The sequence below is a fragment of the Pteropus vampyrus genome, unplaced genomic scaffold (assembly GCF_000151845.1).
Source record: "Pteropus vampyrus isolate Shadow unplaced genomic scaffold, Pvam_2.0 Scaffold4, whole genome shotgun sequence".
Classification (NCBI taxonomy): Eukaryota; Metazoa; Chordata; class Mammalia; order Chiroptera; family Pteropodidae; genus Pteropus; species Pteropus vampyrus.
Window position 1 is genome coordinate 13,405,077 of NW_011888785.1, and position 27,888 is coordinate 13,432,964.

A 27,888-nucleotide genomic window follows, 5' to 3' on the forward strand; every position below is an offset into this window, starting at 1 on the left:
GTTATGTTATATCACATCATTAAATACTTTTCTACAACAGACATTTAGAATACATTATGCTATAGTATTATATATGTAAGCCTCTTACATATTGTAATACTAGCATGTTGTTTCAAGCTACTGATCAGGTTAGCATTTTTATATAAATATCACTGTGAACATCTCTGATTATTTCTTTGAAATTACTTGCTAGGAGTGGAATCACTGTGTCAACATACATTACATGTTAAATACTAAATTGTCCTTCAGAAAGCTGTTCAATTTGCACTCCTCCTAGCAGTGTCGAAAAGTAGTCTACTGAACTTGCATTAAAAGTGAATATTGTATTAAAAAATCTTTTTATAATCTGAAATGTGAGACATTATTTTTAAATTTTGTTTTTGTGACACTTAAGATGTTTAATGGATACCTGTACGTCTTTCTTCTTTTTGTAAATTATTTTCAATTCGTTTTTTTCTTGTTATACTTTTTACAAATGTGTTATCATCTGTTCTTTTAGTGCTAATCTACACAAATAAGTGGTCCATACCGATTGTCTTCATTTCTTAACTACAAAGAACTTTCTCCTCTTGTCCTCCAGTCTGCTACCAAAAATGATAAAGTACAATAAAAAGAATTACAGTGGAACGCTAAACCTAAACACAGTGAATTTCTGTATTTAGTTTCTATCCTTAATTCCCTTCAGATTTATTGCTTTGAAAATTATTTACCTCTGTTTTGAGATATCCAGTAACTTTTTCTTAGACCTAATCTTCTTAAACTTTTCAGTCTCATATTATAATCGCTGATTTCTAAAGACTGACTCACCCAGAGAAATTTCCAGTTCTGCAAGTTCCATTCATGGTAAGGGCCCTAATACAAGTGTATCACTTTTTATCTTTATATTATACTTTTACTGTACCATTTCTATGTTTAGCTATGTTTAGATACACGAATACTATTGTGTTACAATTGCCTGCAGTTTCAATACAATAACATGCTATAGAGGCTGGGAGCCTAGAAGCAGTAGGCTATTCCAGATGACCTTGGTGTGCAGTAGGCTATACCATCTAGAGTAAGTGCACTATGACAGTTACACCACAAAATCGCCTAACAGTGCATCTCTCAGAACATACCTTCAGTTAAGTGGCACATGAATATATGTACAAGTCTGCATATTTTAACAAGTATGTTAAATTGTTACAAAGTTACTGTAACTCTACACCATGTTAATAAGTGTGTTCATCCTTGTACTTTAAGATGTAAAAATAGTATGTGTGGCTGCAGAAAATGATATTTGCTAGTCTGCTAAACTGCTTGTGTACGATAGGCAATTATTATCAAATACCTAACTACCAGTGAAGGTTGTTAACTAGAATTTAGTTAAGTAGACCACAAATTCAGTTTAATATGGATAGCTGAGACTATGCTAGAAGCAACGGTGACAGACAAAAATGTAATTGTACAGATGAGGTAATGGGATGAATTTTTGTTTTCCCAGAAAAAGGATAGTAGTTTAATGCTAAAGTGTCAGCCTGTTCTTGTATATGAAAGAACTTAATGAAGATCAAAACTTGAGTGTGTATATTAAGTTGCAGAAGGAGTCTGAAGAAGTGATGTTTATTTGCTTGAATCTTTTATCCTGAGAGGAGATAACTTTTAGATACAACCTCACAGAATTCTAACACTGATAATCTCTCTCCAATCTTGGCTCATAATGAGAAGCACAAAAATGACAAGGGATGTGTCCTCGTAGTAAAAATTAAATAGACAGCTCTCTACCTGAGACCATCCCAGAGTATGAAGAATACAGATAATCTGGACTTTCCAAAATTTTTCCACAATAGCAGAGAAAATAGCCTGTTTCCCCCTGGCAACATTGTCTACTGGAATGGAGTTATGGGAATGCACCTTGCTAATCTGAAAAGGGCATCTAGTCCTGGTCATTTCCTCAACAGCTTCCATGTGCTAACAAACACCAGAGTGCAAAGCTACTGCCCTTTAGCCTCCGTCTGGTACCTAAATTCTGAATCCAAAAAGGGGAAAGGCAAGTAAAAATCTATGTTGGACTATTCTGGGGCTTGTTTATTTACTGACATGATATAACTGGCAAGGGGAAACAAAAACAAAAAAAACAAAAAGTCTACCTCACAGGGTAAGTCAGGTTCAGCAACCGATGCTGAATGAACAGCAGACCAGCTGGGGCAACATTAATAAACTTCGGTCCACATAGTCTTCCCCAAAATGCTAAATAGAGAAGTTCTAACTGTATATGAACATACATTCATGTCAAAGCAGTTACAGTCTAACTCTCAAAGGGATGAACAAGCAAAATATTTGATTAAAGAGTGCCACGAAGTGTGTGCACAGAGAGGAAACCATCGACTAAGGAATTACAACAGAGGGACACGATTACAACAGCAGTTTCTACATATTCAGCCTGCAGGAGGGAGAGTCTGCTGCAGGGTAAATCCAAAAATAGACCCCTTCGTCTGTTTTATATGTTGATGTTACCCAAAAGATGGTCAAAAATAATTAAAATCTTTTGAAAACCAATGCTTGAATGAGGATAAACTACACAGCACCTTAATTTCATATTTGATATCTTTTCCCAAAAACCTAAAAAGGGCTGTATTCTAAAATGATATGCAAAAGCTTCAGAAACAACCACAGGAGCCAGAAACAAAGCAGATCCCAAATACATTTTCAATTTGCCTCAATTGTGATATTATAAAATTTACTTTGCTTTATAGGTTCATTAAAGAGGGCTGGAGAAATAATTAGTGTGTTAAAGTGTCCTGTGTACAATCATAAAAGTTCTGGCAACGAAAACTCATGGTTACAATACTTAATATTATTTTACTAAAAATGTAAAACTAAAACAGAAGGTAGAAGTAGCTACCATATCACCCAGCTAAAGCACAAGTTACCCTGTAAGAGGCAAAGTTGCGCAAAGGGAGAGAGAAGGAGAGAGGGAAAAAGAGAATATAATAGAACAGAATAAAAAGAAAAATGTTAGCCCCAAGTAAATGTGTTGAAAGTAATTAAAGCACAAGTATTCACTCACTCACGAATATTTATTGAGCACCCTCTATGTTTCAGGCATATGAAAAGGTACAGACAGACATGAAAAGCTTTACGCAAGAAAATTTAGAAAGCAGGACATCGTATCAAAGAATAAGAAAGCCTCAAAACTTTCTAAGTATACTAGATGAGTCAGGAGATAAATATCTGGCAAATTTTTTAAAGTACTCAAAATGTGGTGACAGCTTATGAGACGTTTGTAAGGGGTAAAAGCAATCAATAAAAAAGGCTTCTTCTTCTGTTGAGCTAATAAGAGGAAAAGAGAGAGAAAAGAATTTTCTAAATATGTCTGCTATTTAATATCCCTTGAAGGAAGTATGACTAAATCTTAGGTTAAATTGAAATAGTTTTCTTAAATAAGAGAGTTTTTAAGAAAATAAAGCAAGCTAGAAAGGTATAATACCGACTCTTATCTACTTAAAGCTAAAAGGACTACAAAGAACATCTAATCCAGAACTTTAATTCTGTCCACAACTGAGGTCTGAAGAATAACTTTCCCTAGGTCACATGGAAGTAATTTTATTATTTTTAGTTGTAGTTTAAAATATATGTAAGTATTACATATTCTCTCACTGGAAAAATTAAATATTCCAGATTATCTGAAATCCAAAAAACAGCCAATATAGTCATCTAATATTTTGGTGTGTATTAATTCCAAGTTTTTTGGAGAGATGGGGAGAGAGAGAGAGAAAAAGAGGGAGGGAGAGAGAAGTTGGGGGGCGGGGCTGGAAAGAATGAATAAATAGAAAACACCCACACAAGAAGGGCATCACACTAATCATGTTTTGTGAATCCTTAAATACAATATCAATAAGCATATGTAACACAACTTTTTAAAAATTATTATTGACTGGAGGCAGCAACCAACTGTTCCTTTTGTAATTGTTTTATACTGATATCTTTTAAATAGTAAACATTTAAATACTGTGCAAATGAGCACACCAGAAATAGTGGAAATAATAATATAATAATTTAAAGGATACGAACACTACCATAGGTCTAATAATGAGACCGCTTATTTTCGTATATAGATATATCTTCAATTTTCATATACATATAAAAGGTATGAACTGAAAAATCTCTAAAATCCCACTGACCTCCAAAATTTTATTATTCTATATATATTATTCTATGCACTTTATATATCTTTCTACAGATATATAAAATATACTATAGTTTTTCATGACTTCCCATAACTATTTTCTTAACAACTTTCAAGTTTATTCCTACTTCATTCAAGTACAGTTTCATAAACTGTACCATGAAAGGTTTTTTATTTATATGAGCTTATTTAATACAACAATGTAGATAACATTAAGTAATTTGTTTTAATATACCACAGCTCTATGTAGAGGGGATGAAATTAAGACTCCTGGTCACATGATCTCAAAGATTCTGTTCATTTCATTACATTGAGTGACCTTTCTTAATATATTCACTGAGACATTTATTAAGCATCTATTATAACAATAGAATTACTATACTAGGAAATATTCATTTAAAAAGGTTGAGGAGATGCACACCGTAACTGATAAAGTGAAGATCTTGTGTTGGTGTAAATATTAAAACTGCACAAGAGAAAAAATCAGTAAATAGGTTAATAGAAAATCAACCTAATTTTTAAAATGAGTGATGGAAAAACAAATAGATCTGCTTTTAGAACAACAGGAACTGGCTGAGTGCCAACTGCAAAATTTTCTACCTTTTTGTTTTTTAATTACTCTGTATTTAAGTTTGGCTTTGTGGCTCATTTACTTAAGAGGGATGATCATAATAATTTAGTATTGTTTGAATAGTAATAATATGAATTATGTCCTATCACTTTAGAATGACTTAAATTTTTCATGAAACTTAAAGAGACGTTTTAGCTCAATTGGAAGAAAGACTCTAAATAATGTTTATTGCTGTAAACATTATGTAATTCACTGAAGGAGTAAAGAGGTTATTTCCATAACTACTCTAAAATGGAAGAAGACTGTTAATAAATTACTTTTAAACATAAAATGTTAATATCCCACTTTGTATTAAGTGCGATACATATTTAGTCTGCTGAACATTCACTCAAAAGATTCACTTCAGAACTTCTCTATTCTAGTACTGTGGGAATATAAATAAAGCTACTGACTAAGATGTAGTCCCTAACTTTATGGAAAGAGATGATACCCAAGGTGTGGCTTTTTATTTTAATAAATCAATTTAGTTCCCTTTGGGAATTATCTGTGTACATCAATATGTGTTATTAGGATCACAAAAGAAATAATGCTACTATGAGTCTCAGCAGAGATTCAGAAGTGATTTTCAACATGCTTTATTTCTTGAGAAGATGGTTAAATGACAGATACTTAAACTTTAAAAAAAAAAAAAATCAAAGCCAGTTATTCAATGTTCCTAGAAAAATAAGATTTTTCTTTGAATTTGGTACTCATATTTTTGGGTCTTTTATTTCTATTGCCAACCTTCTGCTTCAACCCCAACCTGATGCAGCATCCTGATGGAGCCTAGAGTGGAGAGTAATCAAAGTTTTTAAAGATACTTGTAGCTTGAGATGATGAAAACTAAGACAAAACAATGATCTGATGCTTGGCATACATCTAAATTGCCCAAGGTGAATGTTTACAGCAGAGATTGCTGGACCTCTTTCCTAGAGATTTTAATTCCTCAGGTTTAAGTTCTGCTCAAGAACTTGTATTTTTAGACAGAACACTTTTTGAGAGACATTGATCTCCTAAATTACCTTCAGTGCAGAATTAAAGTTCCTATTTTCCCTTTCACCTCTGTCATTTTCAAAAATGCCAGACCTATTATCGCTTGTTTGATATTTCTGGGGTGGGTTTTTTTTTTTTTTTAAACAATTTTATGAGTTTATTTGAGCCAAACTGACGACATATGCCAGAAATCAAGATCTCAAGTGCTCAGGAGATAACAGTTTTGCAACTTCTTTAATGCATTTCAAATTAAGGAGGACAGATAAGGAAGGAAGATAACGTGGAGATGGGAAAAGTAGGGCAGGAATTGGATTACAGCAGAGTTAACAAGATTACATGCTCTCTTAAGGGTTAATACTCCCTTAGAGAGGTATTACTTCTGGTATTTCAAAGGTGCGTTTATCTAGATGCAAAATAACAAGGGACAGGGCTTGCTTAAGGCACAAATAAACCTTTTACTTATATGCCTGAGGTATGACTACTCACCATGACCTGCCCAGGAATTTATGATTAGATACCCTGTGAGGTTACTTTCTACAGAACCCATTTTCTCATCCAAAGTTCCCCCATCTGGTCGTAAGTCAGTCTGAAGGATGTATTGATAGCCAACCTTTTGATTGGATACTGTGGTCTCTCGGTGTTAGGAAGGCTCATTCTTACGAAGTCTTAGTATCGATGTCATCTTTTTGACCACTGGGGATGGAGCAATACCAAAACCATGGTATCTGAGTTGAGGCTGAATTTTTCCCAGAAAGGGAAGGGCAGGTAAACGGAAAGCAGTCAGGTCTCATGGCCTTCATTGTGAAAAAACACTGGATCATCATTTCCTGTGAACTATCGTAATCCAAGGTTTGCCTTCTGCCTCATTTTTCTGTAGCTGGCATCTATTATAACATGTTTTAATATTTCTGAAATGAAACTACATGCTGCTTTCCACAGTACATATTCTTAAACTATATACACCCATATTTCTCCTCACTTTCTACTAGATTGATGAATGGACAGGTACAGAGGTAGATATAGATAATAGATCCATCCACTCATTTACCATCAGGTATTCTGCCTACAAATCAGAAAGTAATTCAAGTGTTTGAATATTTTCCACATATAAGACACACTCTGAAATTATGTCCTAAAATAGCGAAAGAAGAAAACTACCATTGAAAGAAATTCCCAGAAAAGTTTCCTAGATTTTAGTTATTGATGACAGCACTTAGCTTACCTGCCATCCCGCTGGGCAGCACCGCCATCTGTTACAGTTTTGACAAATATCCCCAGCTTTTCAAGTCCAGCATCTGCTCCAACACCCATTCCAATAATACTTATACCAAGTCCATCCTCATCTATGAAAGAGAGGGGGGAAAAAACAACCTAAGTGTTACACTAGTCTGCAATTAGCTGATAGACCTATTTGCTTTTTTAATTTTGTTCTTTATGAACTCTGTGATATGATTGCCTTGGCAGAATTTTTTTTCTATGCTGGGGAGCAAAGGTGTCAAAAAAGATCCTACAAAAGGCTCATGAATTTAATCTCACTTTACTACTGCAGTTGGATATTCATTGTGATCCTAAGAAAAGGTAATAATTTGATTATTGAGGACTCAATCATTCTTAAAACACAGGCTCTCTAAACAATATAATATTTTAAGCACAAAAGCATACACACTCAAACACACCTATTTTATTTATTTGTTTGTTTTTTTAGGGGGAATAAAATTTTTGAGTCATATTTTCTTTCCTTAAGAAAAGAAAAGAAAGTATGTTTTATTATCTTTTAGTCACTCTGAGGCTGGTCTGATTTCATTCCCATTAGTTATCCAGTTTTTATTTTTGCCTGCTTTCACAAAGAATTCTTTGGAGTTCATAATTTTACGATGCATCTCTAGGTTGACCATTCTGGCTTAACTTTTCCTGGTTGAGCCATAGATATTACTTTAAATAAATGTGATCATAATATATCTGGAATTTCCCCTTTATTTATGTGGTCTTCTTTTCTTTTCTACTTGTTCCATATCCCTATTCACATTAATAAGATCCCATGTGTCTTTCACTACTGTCTCTGTCCTACCATACAAGGATATAATCATATTGACAACTAGTTTGTATATATGGCTTTTTTCCCCCTTCTTATTTACTTTACACCAAAAAAGATCATATTATACCTACTTCAACTTATTTTTCTAATTCAATAATACCTCATAGATAGCCACTTACATAGCCTTAGATCACTTCTAATGACTGCATAATATTTCATGGTGAGATTAGATATCATAATATATCTAACCATTTCTCTACTGATAGGCATTCCCTTTTGTTTCCATTTTCTTGGCCTTGTGAACAATACTGACAAATATCTTATTCTTCATTCACTTACAAATCATGTGTTTATCCATACTTCCATCTGTCCTTTCTATATATTTTAACATCTACATATATATTTTAACATCAATGATATAAGAGATACTCTATTTTACAATCCACAGTTTTTGGGTAACATTCAAAGTTATTTTCTGAGAGCCTCAAAGTCTTTGTTATTATGTTGTATCAGCTGCATAAAAAAGTAGATACTAGCTAATTAACTGTAGATTATTAAAGGAAACCTGGTTCATGTACTCAACAGAATGCTGATGCCTTTAAAAAACTTTTTAGCAATAATTTTTAATATACTGAATATTCTTAATTAGTAATCTTTCAAATATGATTCATTTCATTGATTATTCCTTGTCACCAATTCTGCTTTAAGTATTTCTGAGTACAATTCATAATCCTACATATAAGTACAACTCAAAATCCGACATCCTAAATAAAGATATTTAAAAATATGTCATTTGGCAAAAGTGCAATTCATTTGCTCAGTTGCACGCTAAAGAAAGCTTTATAGAGTGTTCTCCCTGGAGAAACCGTCTGATGTGATCCCCAGCTGAAGGCACTCCCCACACTGGTTCTGGGCGTGGGTGTTCTCCAGTGTGAGCACTTCAATGCTAATGTATGAGTGATGGCTGGAGACTTTCCTTCATTTCTTACATTTAGAATGTTTGCACGCAGGTGACTTCCCATATTTATTTCATTCTAATTGTTCATCAAGAGGCTTCCTCTTGCTAAAAATTTTCCTACATTCATTATAGTTTTAGGGTTTCTCCACAGAATCTTTTTCTTGTGCAGATGAAGGTTAGATCTATGCTGCAGGCTTTCCTCACTGGTTATACATAAAAAGTGTCTTCTCCCCTACATGGGTTCTCTAATGTACATAAAGATTAGCTGTATGGCTGAATTCTTGCCCACATTCACCACACGCATAAGGTTTGTCTACAGTGTGAATTTGTTCATGTTGATGAAGGGATGAATGATGACCCAAAGTCTTCCCATCATGTTTATATCCAAATAAGTCTCCCATCAAGTATGTTTGCTAATTCAATAATACCTCATAGATAGCCACTTGTGTTGTTTAAGAGATGATCACTATAGATTCTTCTACATTCAATATTGTCATAGGGTTTCTCTCTTGCATGAAGTCTCTGGTGTATATTAAGTATTAGCTGAATTCTTGCTCACATTCATTGTATTTATAGGAGTTTCTCTTTATTATGAATTGCCACGTGTGATACTTTCTCACACTCAAAATATTCAAAGGGTGCCTCTCAAATGTTGATTCTCTGTACTATCACGCCATTAAATCATTTCTTTCTGCAAATATCCTGCATGAAAATTGCATTTTAGTTTTCAAATCCATTTCCCTGCCTGGATTCAGGTTTTAGTAAAAATTATCTTTCTTCTTTCCATAGTGCCTCTTGTTAAACTAACTGGAAAATTATTTAGATTTGTAGAGCTGAAAACCTGATTGTGAGAAAAGCTTTATTAGTTTGAGCCAGTGTGTAATACCTGAAAGATGGTGATAATGAAAATCAATTAGAGTACAATCAACCCACAGAGACCAGAGAACTCATCTCATCTTCTGTACAGCTTTCTCTGAGATATGTCTGTTAAGCATGGGTGAAGTCCAGAGCCACATACTTGAAGCCACTGATTCTTGTGGCTACACTGTCAAGAACCCAGCAGCCACCCTGTCTTCATCTGTACATATTCTCCTGGGAATAGGCAGAGTACTAAGTAAGCAGAGCAGCTAGGAATAGATGGAAAAGACTGTGAGGCTCTGTTATTACAGAAAATGCCATCACCATGCTCTGGAGTTCGGAGCCTATTTTCTCTCTCAGGAAAGAAGCTCATGCTGGTTTGGCATTCTCCCATGGCTGCTGAGATTTGCGCTTTCATTCATATGAGTGTGGGTCATTAGATTTTTTTCAGTAAACTGACAATTATTCTACTGAATCTTGCTTGTCTCTCTTTTTTCCTGATAATTTACAAAGATGCTTAGCATAATATAGACATTAATGCAACATCATCTATAAAATTTCCTTCCCTCAAATTTATCACTTATCTATTAGCTTTGACAATACTGCCTTTAAAAGCTTAAAATTTGGGATAATGTAATTGGTCCATCTTTTCCTTTATAACTTCTGGTTTTCCATTTTGGTTAAGCCCCTCCTCCCACAAGCCTAGATGCAATATGTAGTCTTATAAATGTTCATCAAATGTCTCTATTATTTTATTTTTAATATTTAATTATTTAATCCACATAGGATTATTTTTATACATAATGTAATAAAAATGAAGGTATCCAGCCTTCTTTCAGATAGATGTTCCGTTAAGCCAGAACAATTTGTAAAGCACCCTGTTACTTCTAAATTAGAATAGGATACATGTCATATATCAAATTCTCATGCAGACTAATAACCTTCTTTGAATTTTCATTTTCATTCCACCAATCAATAGCTACGTGAATACAATTTGTTCTGATAATAGAAGCTTTACACTATATTCAGATATTTGGGAGGTTAAATCATTTTGCATTCTTTTTCATACTTCCCTTAGGTCTCTATTTTTCCATATAAATTTTAGAATTATATTATAGAATCCCTTTTCCCAATCTAACTCTCATGGCAGTTCTATTTGAATTGCAATAAATTTATTTATATATTTATATGTATCAGAGATAGAGTATAGGAGAGGCTTTACTGTATTAAGTCTTCTCATCCAAGAATATGGTATATCATTCCATGTGTTTAGATCTTACATCTTTGAAAAATATTTGTATATCTCTAAAAAATGTTTTATTTTTCCTGATTTTGAAATTTAAACAAACAAAATAATACTGAATGACCTCTTCTGTGATGTGCTTTCCACACCCTTCAATTTCATGTTTGTAAGAATCATACATACTGTTACATGGAACTGTGGCTCCTTCATTTTTACTGCTAGGTAATATTTCATTGAATAGATATGTTGCGATTTATAGATCCTTTTCTATCATTGATGAAAATTCAAATTGTTCTCATTATTTGTTATTATAGGCAATACAATGGCCTACAGCCAAATCCAGCTTTTTCTGTATGGGTCATGAGCCAAGGATAAATTGTATAAATTTTACATTTTTAAATGAATGAAAAATGTAAGTATTACTCTTACACTCTATTTAAGATCAAATGAACGTGTCTGTTAATGGGAATAGTTAAGCTAGTCATGTTTAGTAGGACTGGTATTCTTTATATTTGTTTCATCCAAGCAATTCTACGCTTAATACTACTCACATAGTTTTCGACTCTTTTCCCCTCATTCTGCTGTTTTCAACAAGTCGCTCGTCATTTCATTCCCTCCCTGCTAATTGGGAAGTATGTGCATGATGTGTTCTTTCAATCCTTACATATCAGCACATTTCTTTCTTTTACCAGGTAAACGTTCTCTGGGATGGATGGAGAGTTCTTAGATCACCATCCTTTTCTTCTCGGCTGTGTGTGAAATTCTATGTACGTCTCCCTACTTTCAGGGTTGCAGACGAGAAGTCTGATGTTAGTCTAATAATTTTGCCTTTGCAAGTACCGTTGTTTCTTTGTTTGCTTTGATTTAGGTCTGGTATTTTGTAAGATTTTCATTTTATATTTGACGATTAGGAGTTTTCCAGGCCTATGCTTAAAGTGTTGAACTTTTTTTAAGTCCTTGTAACCAATTGGCTAAGCCCTTTCAAACATGAGGTTCAGGTCTTTTCTCAGCTCAGGGAAATTTCTTTTATTATTTGTCTAATATGTCTCTCATTCTCTGTTGTTATTTCCCCTTCTGTTATCTACAATTTTATGTTGGATCTCCTTCATGATTTTTCTTGGATTTTCACTCTGTCATTTGAATTTCTGGGTCACCAGTTTGATCTCAACAACCACCATCCTTTCCTCTTCAATTCCTCTACTGAAATTTTTATTTTTTTAAAATCACTTCATTGTTGTTATTGTTAATTTGATTTAAAATGTATTTTTAAAGCCATACTTGGATATCCTTATTTGTTTTTTTGTTTCTTTTTTGTTATTCAAACTGTCATCTGTTTGTTCTGTGGTTTTCCCAAAACTCTCTGAGATGTGAGTCTTCTGATCATTAGGTCACACTGTCCAGTTCACAGATGCCCACCTTACATGATGACAAACATGAAATTCTCTGGTCCTACAGCCTCCAGTTACTACAGCAGGCTGGCTGTGATTCCAGGCAGCAAAATCAGGAGGTGGACCCTCCCCCCGACCCCATTCTCCTTGTTCTGTTTTAGCCCCTTACCCCTCACAGATGAAGAGGATTTCACTGCCTCCATTCTAAAATCCATAATTTCCTAAAGGCCCAGCATTTCCCATATCTACACATTTGGAGTCTAACCATGACACTCTTCCTCCCTCAAAAAGCAAAACAAAACAAAAACATCCACCTGCCCTAAGTGCTCCCTCACAGCGGCTCTCTGGGGTCTCACTTGCACCTGCCCTTTGCAGGAGTACCAACCAAGCATCAGGCCTCACTCACACCTCCTTATTCCTAGCTGCCATCCTAGCCACGTAAAGTAGGTGGCTTTCAGTTGGGAGAGGACAGAATCTTTCAATCCACCATCTATACAGTATTCGTATCAACTATTTTTGAAATTTAATAATCAAAATCCTGCATGAGAATTAAAACTGGACCGAATCTTTAGGGAGAAAAAAGGCTGTACTTATGAAAACGAAAGTCATTTCTGTATACTTAACATAACAATATAATAATATAATAAACATTGAAGAGCTCATATACCTTTCTCTAGTTCCACTGGGAAAAGTTCCAGCTTTTCTACACGCTTTTCAAGTTCATACTCAGCTGAAGCAGCCACGGGGTCAACTTCATCATTTCGCCTGTCATAGTCTTCATTGGAATATGTGCTGAAAACCTGTAGGAAGAGGTCAACAAAAAGATGATACTCCAGAAAGGATGGCTTTCTTAATTAAAAAAAAAAAAGTAACTGCTAAGTATCCAAAACTACATACGTTAAAAATTTGTATGATGAATTTCATCTAAACAACTGCGTGGTTTTTAAAACCAATTGAGATGTTAAGAAAAGGAAAACTGAATGAGAATAAAAATAACTTACTAGTTTAAAATATGTATGAGTCATTCTACCACTTTTAATAATTTGGGAGACAACAGCAGCCAAAGAATACCAATACCATTATTTGGATAGCAATATTCATCGCTTTTTATAGAATCAGAGTATATACCATTTTAGCTACAATGCTCTGTTGGTTCCTGACAAAACTAACCTAATGTGTCTTGAAGCTACCTAAGCAAACACCACACTGACCTATGACCTATACAAGCCCAAACACTGTAGTGTGTGATTACTATAACTATATTTCAATCATCGAATCATTGAAATTGATTTTTAGTCTGTACTCTACCGGGCTGTGTCAGGGTCTCATTTGTTATCTCTTATTTTACTTGCATGTAGATTTAAATTAAATTCTCACTGAACCTTTCAATGAAATGACTACAAAAATATAGCTCTAGAGTGATAGAACGAATATGAAGGACATTGCCAGCTCTTTCTTTCCTACCTACGTCATTCAAAAGACTACTAAATGTGGCCTTCAGATGTAGCCATAAAAAATTTGGTTGTCCTTATTTCTGCTGAATTATTTGTTTTATTTGAAAAGTAACTGGAAATAGGTATACAACCCCTCACTTAACACATTAAAGAACATTTAAAAGAAATGTATAATTCATCAAGTCCAGTTAATATGTATAATAAAAATGGACATTTTCAATTAAATGCAACAATTAAGCACCTAAACTGTGCCTGAAAAACTCCATAATGTCTCCCTAAAATCTTAAAATCTAAGAATGAGTCATTTGAAAATATATATACACATAAAAAGCCGTAAATAGAAAGCAGAACAGAAGGTCAGAGATGAAAGAAATCTAGTCTATTGCCTTTGAAGCTGGCCCTGCTAGTCCAGGTGTGCTTTACATTCACATTATGGAAAAACTGGCAACTCCTGCAAGCTATATATGGTAACCTATAAACCAGGAATACATATTGCATATATAGAAGCAGATGGAGTGTGGTTTCTAATGGTATATACTTCACAAAATCATGTGATTTATAGGATTTATACCAGAATGAATTGTTTTTCTTCCTGACTTTCAACACGTTTTCATACTCTCATGCCACTCAGTCTCTACTGCATTTCTCTACCATAATAAACATTCCTGCATCAAAATGCACATTCCTAAACCATGGGGTTTGTACCTTTTTTATTAGTCCTTTCATAAAATATGCTTCCTATGCCCCTTGTATAGGACCCTCTAATGTTTTTCTTAAATTGTCAGATTTATGAGTTTCTCTTAGACAGCTCTTTTCATCTTTTACTTCTCTTATATATTTTGGTAATCACTTCTTCATGTTTATTCATTCAACAAAAGTTTAGAGTATGAACTCAATGCCAGACACTGGAGAGGCACAGTCTCAAGTAGCTCACAGCTTAGTAGGAATGCAGAAATCAAAATAAACAACTACAATATAATGTGATAACTAATGTAACAGAGGAATATACCAAGTAATTCTTTTTGTTTGTGTAAGAAAAGGAAGCATTTCAAAAAGAGGGAAATATTTTAGTTCCATCTTAACAAACAAAGATTCATATATTCGAATGCAGAAGAGGTGGAATGTATATTTCAAATATAAGACCCTAGATAAAAAAAGAATCTGCATCTATCTTTTAGAAAACATTAATAGTTGAGTGGACTATAATGCAACATGCCTAGGGGAGCAAACTTTAACAATACACAAAAAACGTTAGCCAGATCTGTAACTTATACATCCTAGAAACCACTGGCAGATATATGTGGAAATTATTCTATTAATATTTGCCCCTTGTCTACTTCTGCTAATAGGTCCAAGTATATTATTGCAGAACAAGGATTTAAATAATATTCATTCTGAAACACAGTTCAATTTTGTTAGTACATACTAAGTGAATAAATAAATGTGTGTATACATAGGTATGTATATGTGTGTATACATATATGTGTATGTCTGTAGATATACATACATATATATGCATATATATATGAAATGTAAGTATAAGAGAACTTTTTCGAGTAAATCAAAACCTTCTTGACTTTCAGGATCTCAAAATACTCTGCTATTAAATGTTCTTCCCCAATCAGATTGGTTTATAAAGTTCATTTAAAGGTATGCTAAAATCAAATTAAACAAAAAACGATATGACTACATATTGGCCACATATATTACTATATCTAGCAATCAGATGATTACATCGTCATTTCTGTAGAAAAGAAATAATGTAAGATACTTTTCATTTTCAGTTTGCTTATAGTCTTGGTAAATTATGTGGGCACATAAGGAAAACCAAAAAAAAAATTTGAAAAAGGAAATCCAGAACTCATTATTTGTAGATTAAGCTATTATTTACTTGGAGAATACAAGAGATTTAACAGAAAATCTATGAGAACTAACAAGAGTTCAGGAAAGTAACATTAAAAAATGTATGTGCCAAAAGAAACCCCACAATAGCTTTAGAAAGTATAATGGAAAAGATCAAAAACTATAAAATATCCAAGAATTACTGGTTATAAATGTGCAAAAATATCCTTTTCTATAAAACTTAACCGAAGAATAAAAAAAGCTCTGAATAAGTGTAACGTCATACTGTGTTCCTGGATTAAAATCTATAATATTGTAAGACATCTGTGCTCCTAAAATACTCTGAACGTCAGTTTGTCCCATTTTAATTTATGAATTCCGTACAATCAAAATTAAAATCCCACTCACATTTTTCATGGAAACTAACGAGTTGTTTGAAAAAGAAGAATAAGGGTGAAAACAGACCCTATCAGATATTAAAACATACAATAAAACTTCATTTATTATGGCAATAGTTTTGGCCTCAGGGTAGATCTATTTTTATACTCTATTCTGTTCCACTCCTCTACTTTTCCATTCAATAAATAGTAGAGAAAGAATGAGATAGCCATCTCAAAAATATTCCTAATTCGTATCATTAACAAAAGTAAAATCCAGACTGGTTAAGAACAAAAAATAAGTTATAAAGCTGTTGGGAAAAAAAGGAGAGGGGCACAATGCTTAATAGGCTCAAGAGAATCTTCCTACAAATCCACAAATCTTAGAAATACTAAAGGAAATGAATAAACTATCCGATTAAAAAAATCAATGCTATATATGATGTGCACGTGCAGAGTCACCACTTTGCGTCCCATCAACTGTGTGGTACATTGCACATGATAGCACAGTAGTGACTCTCTTTTTCTATATGGCAAGTAGAAAGTAGTGGTGAACATCACATACCACCTTAGGTAAGAAGTTAAAATTAAAACTAAGATAAAGCTGGTAAATGCCTCATCTCTCCACACACAATCTCTGTACAAAAATACAATGGACTTATATCCCAGATTTTATTAAGCATTAGCTATATCTTACAGAGAAACAGTGAAAGCAATGCTTCTTAAACTATATATTTCATAAAATTAGGTAGAAATGTGTACCACAAAACTCAGGCTTCCTAACTTTTCTGTACCAACTGTTTTGTTATAATCATTGCCAGAGCAGTGAGGTGATGTAGCATAACGCTCCTCCTGGAATGCATCTTCAGTTCAGACAGTCTGTTAGGGGAACTATTTGACTGTTTCTTTCATGTAAAAAAAAATGAAGTATTGCTGTAACTGATGTTTTACAAAGGTGGTAATTCTATATAAAGGCAGAATTTGTTATTGAGTCTGCCCCAATACACCGATTCCTACAAATAATTGCAGGCAATCTCCTAGAGATATTGAATTTTAAGTATTTAAAAACTTATTTTCAATAACTAGCACTAATATAAAATTAAATAGATTTTACCCTGAGATTTTGTTGAGTTAAATTACTGTTGTATACATAATATTTCATTTCTAAGTAGTCATTCTTAGTAAGTGAACATATGTTCTGTAGTATAGATCATCTAAAAGAAGGAGCTACATGAACATCAGGAAAATTAGGAAATATCTATAATTTTTAAAAATTTAGTTACAGATGGACATTTTATGATTATAAATCCACTGGGCCAAATGAATGCTCAAGGTGAACTAATATTTAAGAAAAATGGCTTTGAGAATATAAGACAAACAGATGTACTAGGTAAAACTAAGGTCTATTTCCACTTAATTAAATATATTAACTTATTACAATTAAGGGAACTTTAAAAAAAAAAAAAAACTCTAACCCTTGTATTGCTGCCAAGAAGTGAAATTTTCCATTTGTCCCAAAAATTTAACCAAATTTTGAAAAACTAAGCACTGCACTGTTAAATACACCCTTGCTACGCCCAGGCCTGAGATATCACAATGACAAGGGCAGCGACAGTTTTGTTCCACAATTCTTCTCATTAGCCTATACTTGTGGATTGATAAGAAATGGCCATTAGCACACACTCAGACCTTAGAGAAAACTCAGATTCACTCAACTGTCCACTATGAAAGCTAGAGTACTAAGAAAGCTGGCTATAGTCCACTTTCATAAAAAGTGGACCCCAAAAGAACAAGGTATAGAATGGGTACATTTTTTATCATGTATGTGGAGAACAGGAAATGAAAGTCAGAGAATCAGGTGCATCCCTTTGGCACCTTGGGTGTGAACTTGGGGATGGATGGTGACAACATACATTTATTGCCCACACAGCCTCGTAAAAAAGCGCACAGAGCTAGCCGGCAAAAGACTGAAGCTCCGGGCCTAATCCTGATGCTTATCTTCTGACTGAGTTTAAATCCTACCCATCATCTTCGGGTATAAATTTCTTCATCTGTAAAATGATGTATTTAAATTAGATATAGTATCGTCTACTGCCATGCCACCCTGAACGTGACTGATCCTGTCTGATCTCGGAAGCTAAGCAGGGTTGGGCCTGGTTAGTACTTGAATGGGAGACCAGGTGTTGTAGGCGACTTATTAAAAATAATAAACAAATAAATTAGATATAGTATCTTCCACTTTGAAAATACAGAGTGTATACAAGGGAGGCTGAAATAATACCATAATTCTGGTGAAAAAATACTTTACCAGTCCATGGAAAATATTGTAGAAAATACTGTTAATAAGAAAAATATATAAGCTTTGGAAGGGGGGCGAAGATTGACATTTTTTTGAGCATTCATTATGTACATGATAGTAAAATAAATTCTTTACTTAATCTTGTTTAATCCTACCAACATCTCTATGAAATATAAAGAGGTTATCACTATAATGTCTATTTTATAAAGGTGGGTGTATTAATAGAAATTCTCAAAATAATTACAAATATAATTGAAGAAAAACGTACTGCAAGCATAGCAACTGTCACGGATGGTACTGAAACGAAAAAAAAAAAAATAGACTAAGGACCATTTTGTGCTTTAGATGATTATTTAGCCTGAAGGTTTAACTTGGAAGCTTTAAACTTAATGTTTAAATGTTAATTGTTTTAAGAATTCACCAATTCATTTATTTTTCTTTTAAATTTGTTTCTCAAATGTAATAAAAAAAAAAAGAGAGAGTTAATCTCTACTTTTTGAGGGAGTTAGGGAAGGTCAGAACTGAATGCTTACATTCTGATCTGCTTTCATAAAGCTTATAGTTGAGCAGGGCACGTAAACCATCTCAAAAATAATTAATGTCGGAAGCTAATTATTCTAGTAGAAACTGGATTCCTTCTTCCATGTATTAGAATTATCTATCCATACTCTTTGCCATGTAACTTCACAGCCTTTTACTATGGGTGGGGTATACTTTCCTGCTACATTGATTTTGAGATGGGTGAAATGACTTGCTTTGGTCAATGGAATGTGGATGAAAGTAACGGTATACAAATTTTTAGCAGAAGCCTAAAGGAGCATCCTGTGCTTCCACGTAAACTCCCGAGCTCTTGTGATCCATGAATAACAGAGCATTAAACAATAGCTGCTTCAGCCTGGGTTCCAGAATGAGGATAGATGGAGGAGACCTGAACCTGAGAGGAAGCCTGGGGTCTAGCCTGGCCCAGCCGAGCCCCGCTTAGATCAAGGGACCTGCAGCCAACCTGCAAGCCAGGGGGCATGAGAATACACATTTCTCATAAGTCACTGAGATTTTGATATAGTTCGTTATCAGCAAAATGTGACTAATATAGTTCTCCAACTCTTGATAGCAGGTGTCATTTTTCATCTTTTCAAACTGTAGAATATTATAACTGACTAAAGAGAATTAATGCATTGCTTCAAAGAAACTTATTTGACTACACTTGTACAAATTAAATATCATGGAGATTTTTTTTTTTAAATCAATGCTACAAACTTCCAGACAACAAAATATACTATTATGAAGTTATAAGAAAAGTCAAATATTAACAGAAAATATTGCCAAATATCAATATGAATATCAATAATATATAAAAGGCTTTATCCACTCAAAGAACTGCATATACAAGTAGAGAAAAGGAAATTGAGAATTCAACAAAGAAATACTAATGTTCGATAAATTATGTAAAAATGCTCAACTTCATTAAAAGTTAAGCTAATGTAAATTATAACAAAGAAATCCCATGCAGTCACCCATAAGAATGGTTTTTTTAAAAAAGGACTGTAACATCCAGGGATTGTAAGAATGTAGAAAAAAGAATACTCTCAGAAAAGCAGGGAATAAAAGCGCAATCTGATAATAGCTATCAAGATTTTAAATGTAAATACCTTTGACCTAATAATGCTACATCTAAATATTTATACAGAGATATTTGGAAGTGTGAACAAAGATGTATGTGCAAAGAAGTTCATTACAGCACTATTGTAATAGCCCAAAGTGGGAAATTATCCAAATGTCCACGGAAAAAAATATATAAATGTCTTAATTATGACATATACAAATATGTGATTTTATGCAACGATTTAAAAGATCTATCGCTATTGACATAAAAGACTCTGAAATATATACACTAAGAAACCAAAAAAGCACATTGTAGATATGTCTGTTCTCTATCTATATCCATCCATCCATCCATCCATCCATCCATCTAATTTAATCTAATCTAATCTATCTATTGTCCCAGTTGGTATGATCTCAGTTTTAATCTAAAGACCTCCTAAATTCTCTAGTTATGTAGCTCTTGCCAAATTGCAAAACCACTCTAAGCCTGTTTGCTAAGGTACTCTGACAAGTATCCTGCATTTGCAAAATGGCTATTATAATAATAATGCCAACTCCATAAAGGTGTTGTAAAATGAAATGAGATAATCTGTGTAATCGTGCTTGCTTCAATATGGAGTGAGGGAAAGCTTTCCCAGACTAATATGGAGAACAATATTTCCCCTGATACCGACACTCACCTCATACTCTTGTTATAAATGTTCTGAATATCTCATCCACTATGATGCTTAATGCTCTTGAAACAAAAATCTACATAATTAACTTGATATTATAATGTAGATTAGCTGCCAAATCCTGTGTCCAGAGCTATGCACTGTCATTATCTAATGGCTCATCACCTGCTATGCTTTGTTTTCCCTTGGCCAGGAAGAGCCTCAGAGATTAAAGGAAAGTTGACCTAGGTAAATACTTCGCCTTTCATCAACAGGGTCTTTATTGTTTCAGTATTCTTACAATAGTTCTACCATGTTTAATTATTACTGTAACTGCTTTGCAAAAAATAGGGACAGTCAATTAATCAAATAATAATCAAAGCCTTGTCATACTATTACTGCCTTACAAAAAACTCTAAAGGCCAATAGCACCCTGGGACTTATATAATATTCAGCACCATCGAGATATATATATTCGGTTCAGTCACCTTCCTATTGTTCCTGTGTTATCCAACTGAGAAAAGCAAACAAAAGTATGTTTAAATTTAAGACTTCTTGTTTTGGAGCCAACAAAGGATATTCTGTTCCTTGATCAAAAGAAACAAAACAAGACCTTGCCCCTTGCTTGGCAGCAGAGGCAATCTTTCAGGGGTAACAAGTTTACAAATCTAGTTAGCAATGACATTTCTGACCCAATAACCCAAGGCTATAAAAAATAAAGTTAAAATTAGCTTATTATAGGAGTTCAACTAGAATCATTCTCTTTCCCATTTCTGATCATTCAAGCTAAACTTTTTCAAAATAAGAGCAACACTTTTTCAAAAAGGAGAAAAAAACTTATTTCCTTTGCTTCTTTATGACATATTTTCTTTAATCAACGCAAATCAAAATAAATTCAGGATTTTCTGTAAATATTGACTGGGAGGAATCTCCTACAATGCTTCCACAAGGTCTCAATTCCGCCTTTCATCCGGGTTTCACTTCATCTTCTCGACACATCAAAGATGGAAAATGTTCCAGGTGCTAGCATGCTGCATTTCAGATGATGGGCTGGCACAGCATGCTCCTGGAGATAAGCCAAGCATTCACATGCTTCCGCAAATAAGCCCCACTTATCACAAGCTTCCTTGGTGCAACTCTGACTCACCTTCACATGATTTTAGCAGCTCTCCTAAAGAGATTAAATTGAAACTAAGAGAAAGCATGGAGATGATAGTCCTTATCTTGAAGTTCTAAAAAGAAATCTGGTGATAAACTATTCTCAGAAAGGAGGATCCTGACAGCCTTGAAACAATGTATCACCAGAACTTCAGCTTCCTTTCCTTCCCCCAGAACCAAGGCCAGTTCACTGATTTACGGAATCATTTTCTTAATGCCTAGCATGTGCCAGGGAGTATATTAGGTCCTGTCGGAAACCAATGTAAACCAAATTGGATTTCACAATTATCAGGCATTTGGGGGTAAACATGACATTCTCCAAAGATTCTAAATAGGTGAGGGCTTTCTGCTGCATATAAAAGCATTAGCAAGCAGGATGGTACAAATAGACTCACAGCTCTATCTTACAAGCTCAGTAAAGTCCCAGATGTCTGTCCTTAAAGTATTCTGACAAGTAACCTGCATAAAGGTATACTTAAAGCAGTCGTGACAATATTCTACAGTATTATGTCTAACCTTCTAATCCGATCACTCGACAGAAGCCTACGTATTATAAAACAAGACCAAATGCATACTGGAGTTAGATGTTACTCCAAAAGCTGTTAGCTTGCTGGCCTTCTCTGACTTGAAGCCCATTAACATAAAATATTTCTGAGGCTAATCCACATATTTCCAATGTCACTCATTTCACCAATTACTAGTAACATCCTTAAAGTTAATAAACTTTTTTTGTGCAGATTTAAAGTACCTAGCTCTGGAGTACAGACTTCTAATTAGGGTCTTTCAAATACTAATTAATCCTAGAATAAGGATTTGTGATTGGTGTACCCGGAATGCTAACTGAAGGCTTCTAAAACAAAGTTACACCCATAAATATTGTGATGTGTATGCTTAATTGGAAGTAAATTACAGACAGTATAAAACTATATAAAGATTATCTTTAACTATTGTATCAACTGATCCAGTAAGGCAGAAAAAAGAGACTGCTTATTTTTCATATTTTCACCTGAGAAATTTGAAGCTCAGAGAACAATATACATGGTGCATATAAAGATAATTAATGAAGACAAAGTCTAGAAGGACAAAAGGTGTATTTCACTAATTGTCAGCCCAGTGGTTTCATGGATAACTAAAGAACAGGAAGTGGACAAACATACTCTACACGATGGGAGGTAAAAAGCAGGCTAGCTCGAAAGGCAACACTCAGAAACCCATATCTGTCAGAGTTCTCCATAGAAACAGAACCAAGAGGATGTGTGCAAATGTAGATGTGTACCATATACACACGTGTGTGTGTGTCTATAAAATTACTTCTGTATTTATAACAAACTAGATTTATTTTAAGGAACTGGCTCACACGATTACAGAGGCTGACAAATCCAAAATCTGCAGGCCAGTAGCAGAGATCCAGGGAAAAGTTGATCCTGTAGTTCAAGTCCAAAGGCAGGCTCCCAACAAAATTCTCTCTTCTTCATGGGAAGTCAGTCTTTTTCTAGTAAGACCTTTAATTGGTTGGATGAGGCCCACTCTGCTAGAGGGCAATTTGCTTTACTCAAAGTCCACCAATTTAAATGTTAATCTCATTCAAAAACACCCTCTCAGAGACAGCTAAAATAATGTTTGGCCAAATATCTAGCCACCATGGCCCAGCCAACTTGTCACATAAAATTACCATCACATATCTCTTAAAATAGAATATTCTCTGGTTCCAAAAACTAGTCTCTTGACATGTGACAAAGATGATCATATCTTGATAGTGGTTTTTCTCATATCATCCGGAGCAAATTTCTATTTCCCCAGACCTATTTGTAGAATGTATACAAAATCCATAATAAAATCAAATATACATTTTTTTTTTTTTGTATTTTCAGTGGCACCGACTACTTCATAATTGTAGATAATCAACGACCAAATATGGAGGGTGTAAACTCTCCGAATTTAAAAAAGCAATGGTTGACTCTGTGGATAGTTATATATACGAAGACATTTAAAGAAATAATATTTCAACCTAAGTGGAGTTTTTTTTATTAAGGTCAAATATACAGAAATTATCAATGAAATAAAAAGATTAGATTTATTTATTATATTAGATCTATCTCTCTTCATTGTGACAAAACAGAATTCAAATATAATTAGTATAATTTAGCTGTAAATAAGTGTTGCTAAAGTACTTGAAAAGTTTTAAAAGTGAGTTTAATACTTCTTTGCAAACAGTTTATGCCATTAAAGTAATCAAAAAAATTTTATCATAAATAAATGTAAACTTAGCTTATTCTAAATTTAGAGAAATTCTAAGACAGTTAAGTCCAAATTAGTTTGTTTTTCCAGTACACAGTTCAACAGAAAACTGAGTGATCTCACTGATGCTCATGTTTTTCACAGCATTTTTTAAATTATTATATACAATTAAACATATCTGTGAGAAATTAGCAATGTTCTCTTTCAGCTCAACCAGACTTTTAGTTTAAATTGGAGACATATGCTTTACAAACTGACTAGTGGCCAGCATGAAATAAACTGGTGGCCTCTGTCCATTTTCCACTGGACAGGTGTCATCATCACAGAAAAATTGAACTTGCACCAATGGGCACCTTTTTGTGTGGGGGTGGGGATGGGGTCATCTCCTAAGAGAAATAACTGACTTCTCTTTCATGGAAGTTAATACTCTTGTACAGATGCAACGGGATGAGTTAGTAAGTCAGGATCTGTTCTAGTATTTGTCTTAGCAGTTGGTATTATTTCTTTTTTTCACTGCCAAAGCTAGCTGTGTTTCTAAAGGCCTGTGGAGGGAGATTATCCTGAATTGTCTGAATAGAAAAATAGATGAAGGGGAGTACTACAGTATGTGTGGGTGATGAGGTTCAAGAGGAGAAAGGGGACACTGGCCACACCTTCTCTTGAGGCTGAGAAGCAAAAGTGAAACTTTTCTAAGGCTTAGAAGTCCTTTAGGTATAGAAATTTATACTCTCCCATGACAAGCACCCAAGGATGACCTCTGATGGGAGGGCTAAGGGGGTATCATGAGAACTGAATATTAAACTCTAAGGTCTTGAGAACCTTGAAAAGAGCACTTCTGGCCCAATATGTTTCCTAGAAACAGAGTAAAATGGCCTCTTGAAGAGGACTTGACCATTTGTTCAAGAAGCTCATAGAACAGTCTGAGTTAAAGGATGGGGGCTCCTAAGATAAAAGAACTGTATAAAACTCCCAGCGTGATAGAAGAAAATGCAAAAACATAAATGAGGCTGAAATAAGAGCCAAACAAGTGGGTGAGAATCTCAAGAAGGTTAACTTTAGTCCACTGGAAGACAGTAACATGATACAAAGCATCCTAGTTTTGGGTGAACTAAAATTGCTTCCTGCTCCTCAGATGAAATGAGTTGATGGCCAGACTCCACACACCAACTGTGATGATCTTTCATGTGTCAACTTGACTAGGCTACAGGTTCCTATTATTTAATCAAACACTAATCTAGGCATTCCTACAAGATATTTCGTAGATGTGATTAAAATCCAAAATCAGTTAAGTAAAGGAATTTACCCTAGTTAATCTGAGTGGGCCTGATTCAAACGTCTGAAGAGCAGACAGAGCTGAGGCTTTCGGGAGGAAAAGAAATTTTGCCTGTGGACAACAGTTTCAGCTTGTTGAAGAGTTCTACCCTCTCTCTCATTTTAAAGGTTTGCCCTTCAGATTTTGGAACTGTTACCCAGCCCTTACATTTGCATAAGCCAATTCCTTGCAATAAATCTCTTAACATACATTTTCTTCTGGTTCCGTTTCTCTGGTTGAGCCCTGACTAATATACCAAAACTTCAAGTCTTCCTCACAGGACAAAGCATGGTTATTCAGAGCACTAGCTTACGAAGGAAGCACTGACTGTGGCCCACAGGGGCTTATAAAATCAATCGAATGGGTCATGAACAGCATTGAGAAAAGTTAAACAGAAAAGAACAGAAAAGAAAACATCAGTGTTCACTACAAGTAGAGTAAGAGTATTCATTATACTTTAAAACTTTCAGTTTCAAATAAACACATGAATATACACATGTGTATGTACCATGTCTTAATTTAAAATGGTTATGATCTGCAGACTACAGAAACAGTACACTTAAGAAACAATTTTAAAAAATTTAATCCACATAGAGAATTCCCATTTAGTTTACACTCTATTCTAAAAGTCAAAATAGGCAATATAAGCTTCTCAAACTACTGAGCCCATGAATGACAACAGATGCAGAAATAATCACCCTTCACACTTTCTCTCTATTTTGAGCCATTAATTCTTATTTCAAATTCTTATTGATTACCAGCTCAGTGGTTAGACTGTGGTCAGTACTGGGAATACTTAATCTATCTTAGACCTGTGACTATAACTAGCATAAGAGGTGTAATAGAGGGATGAGGAGGATGCTACGGGAGCACACAGTGGAGACATGTAAGTCTGCCTAGGAGAAAGGGGAGGAGTAGTAAGCAAGGATTCCCAGAAAGATCCTGAAAGCAAAGACTTCAGGCAGTTATGGTTAGTATGAGCAAATAATAAGGGGGTAAGGGAAGGTATGTGAAAGGCTTTCTTGGAAAAACAGTAACGTGCAAGATAGGAATAAGAAAGAAGAGCAGAATTATAGAACAGGAAGTAATCCAATATGGCCAAAATTGGAGTGGCGAATGAATGGTGGCAGTTGGGACAAAAGTGTGTAGGGAGAGCTTTAAGACACATGGTCTGTTGTGTAAATAAAATTCACATGCTCAAACCCTGAAAGAGAATGAGAATTCATGAAGAATATTAGAGGGGACCAGAACTGGAAGAAGAGAACTGAGCTAGAAGCTCTAGGGATTCTCTATCTTCACCCCTTTCAGAGGACTTGGTAGAAGCATAGGCCCTCAAGGTACTAAGGGACTGTCCCCAAAGTGTACCTAGTGGTGTGTGGCCAGTTGTTCAAACAACAGCAGAAGGAAGGCAGGAATACAGCACTCTGCCCTTGCACAAGGACTGGAAAGCAAAAAAGAGCAGAGGCACCGGGAGGAACATGAGTAAACCGAGGTAGTGAGAACTGAAGCTCCTCTTTCGAGGTCAACCAAGACAACAGAGGTATGTGAGGGACAACAGCAATAAAAGATCTACCTCTGCTGACTATATCTGTAATGTTTTTAAGGTGAAATTATGTAGAAATCACGAAAGGTAAAGACCCATTTAAAATCCTGCACTTAACTAGTGTGCTGGTCTCTGGAAGAGAATCTGTTCATGAAATTTATCACCATCTACCCGGGGTCAAATAATAAACACAGGTGTGCAATTTTCTAAAATCTCAGGTTCAAATTCTGACAAGGCTTAAAACAAACAAACAAAAAAACAACAAAAAAATCTTTTAGCAAGCATTTCTAGCACCAACTAAAACCTACATAACCAACTGAAAATTTTAATTTTCATAAAGGTCATGAGTAAAATATGCCTAATTTTTAAACTCTGCAAGCTGAGGCCAGACATCACATGGTGGGAAAAAAAAAAAACCTAAAAAACAAGACTGAAACACAAATAACCCATTGTTAGAAAATGCACATATACATGAGGACACTGATGCTATAACACAAGGCCAAGCTTGTAATCCTAAGACTAGACGCAAAAGGAACTCTTCTGGACGGCTGTGATCCAATGTTAAAATTAATCACGATAGCCCACAATGCAGGAAAGACTCTGTTGTAAACAAACTGTCCCTTCCATTTAGACCTCTCCAAGAACTAGACTCAAATGTAACTGACTGATTCTGGATCATCATTAAAAATGTCAACATACGTTATATCTACAAATGCCTCTCTTATTTATAGGCAAAACCTAAAAGGCAGGAGTGCTTTACAGTAAACATGATAATCAGCAATCTCTGTCAAAACATGTGGAGGACAATGCTGTCACATTATTCTCGGTGTCTGAGGTGAAAGCTGCCACCATTTCTATTACCACAGGATTAATGGTCAAATCTGGGAATCACTCACCCTCGAATCACACTAACTTTGACCTCATATATCTTGTAACAGAAATAATTGCTTTGTGAATACTATGTGAACTGCTGTGCTTCTTAAATTCAATTGTCCCCACAACCTCAGAAACTGTCCATAAAAAAGAAGATGCCAGTAAAGCTAAGTGGTGATTTGTTAAAAACAGGTGAACACTCTGTAAACAGAGAAGATGCAACAATCACTGCTACCTGGATCCCTGATTCCATACAGACAGTCCACACTTCCCGACCAGTTCGATGA

At 34.6% G+C, this 27,888-nt stretch overlaps 1 protein-coding gene across 1 annotated transcript in view; it reads right to left on the reverse strand.

Moving 5' to 3' along the window:
• Positions 1 to 27,888, reverse strand: part of PPP1R9A (protein phosphatase 1 regulatory subunit 9A) — a 274,958-nt gene that overhangs the window by 110,426 nt on the left and 136,644 nt on the right. Inside the window, exons 3-4 of the mRNA XM_023533105.1 lie at positions 12,918 to 13,050; positions 6,991 to 7,111 (exon numbers count right to left, since the gene is read on the reverse strand). Of these exons, the coding sequence (XP_023388873.1) occupies positions 6,991 to 7,111; positions 12,918 to 13,050 (254 nt within the window). The remainder of the gene's footprint in view (positions 1 to 6,990; positions 7,112 to 12,917; positions 13,051 to 27,888) is intronic.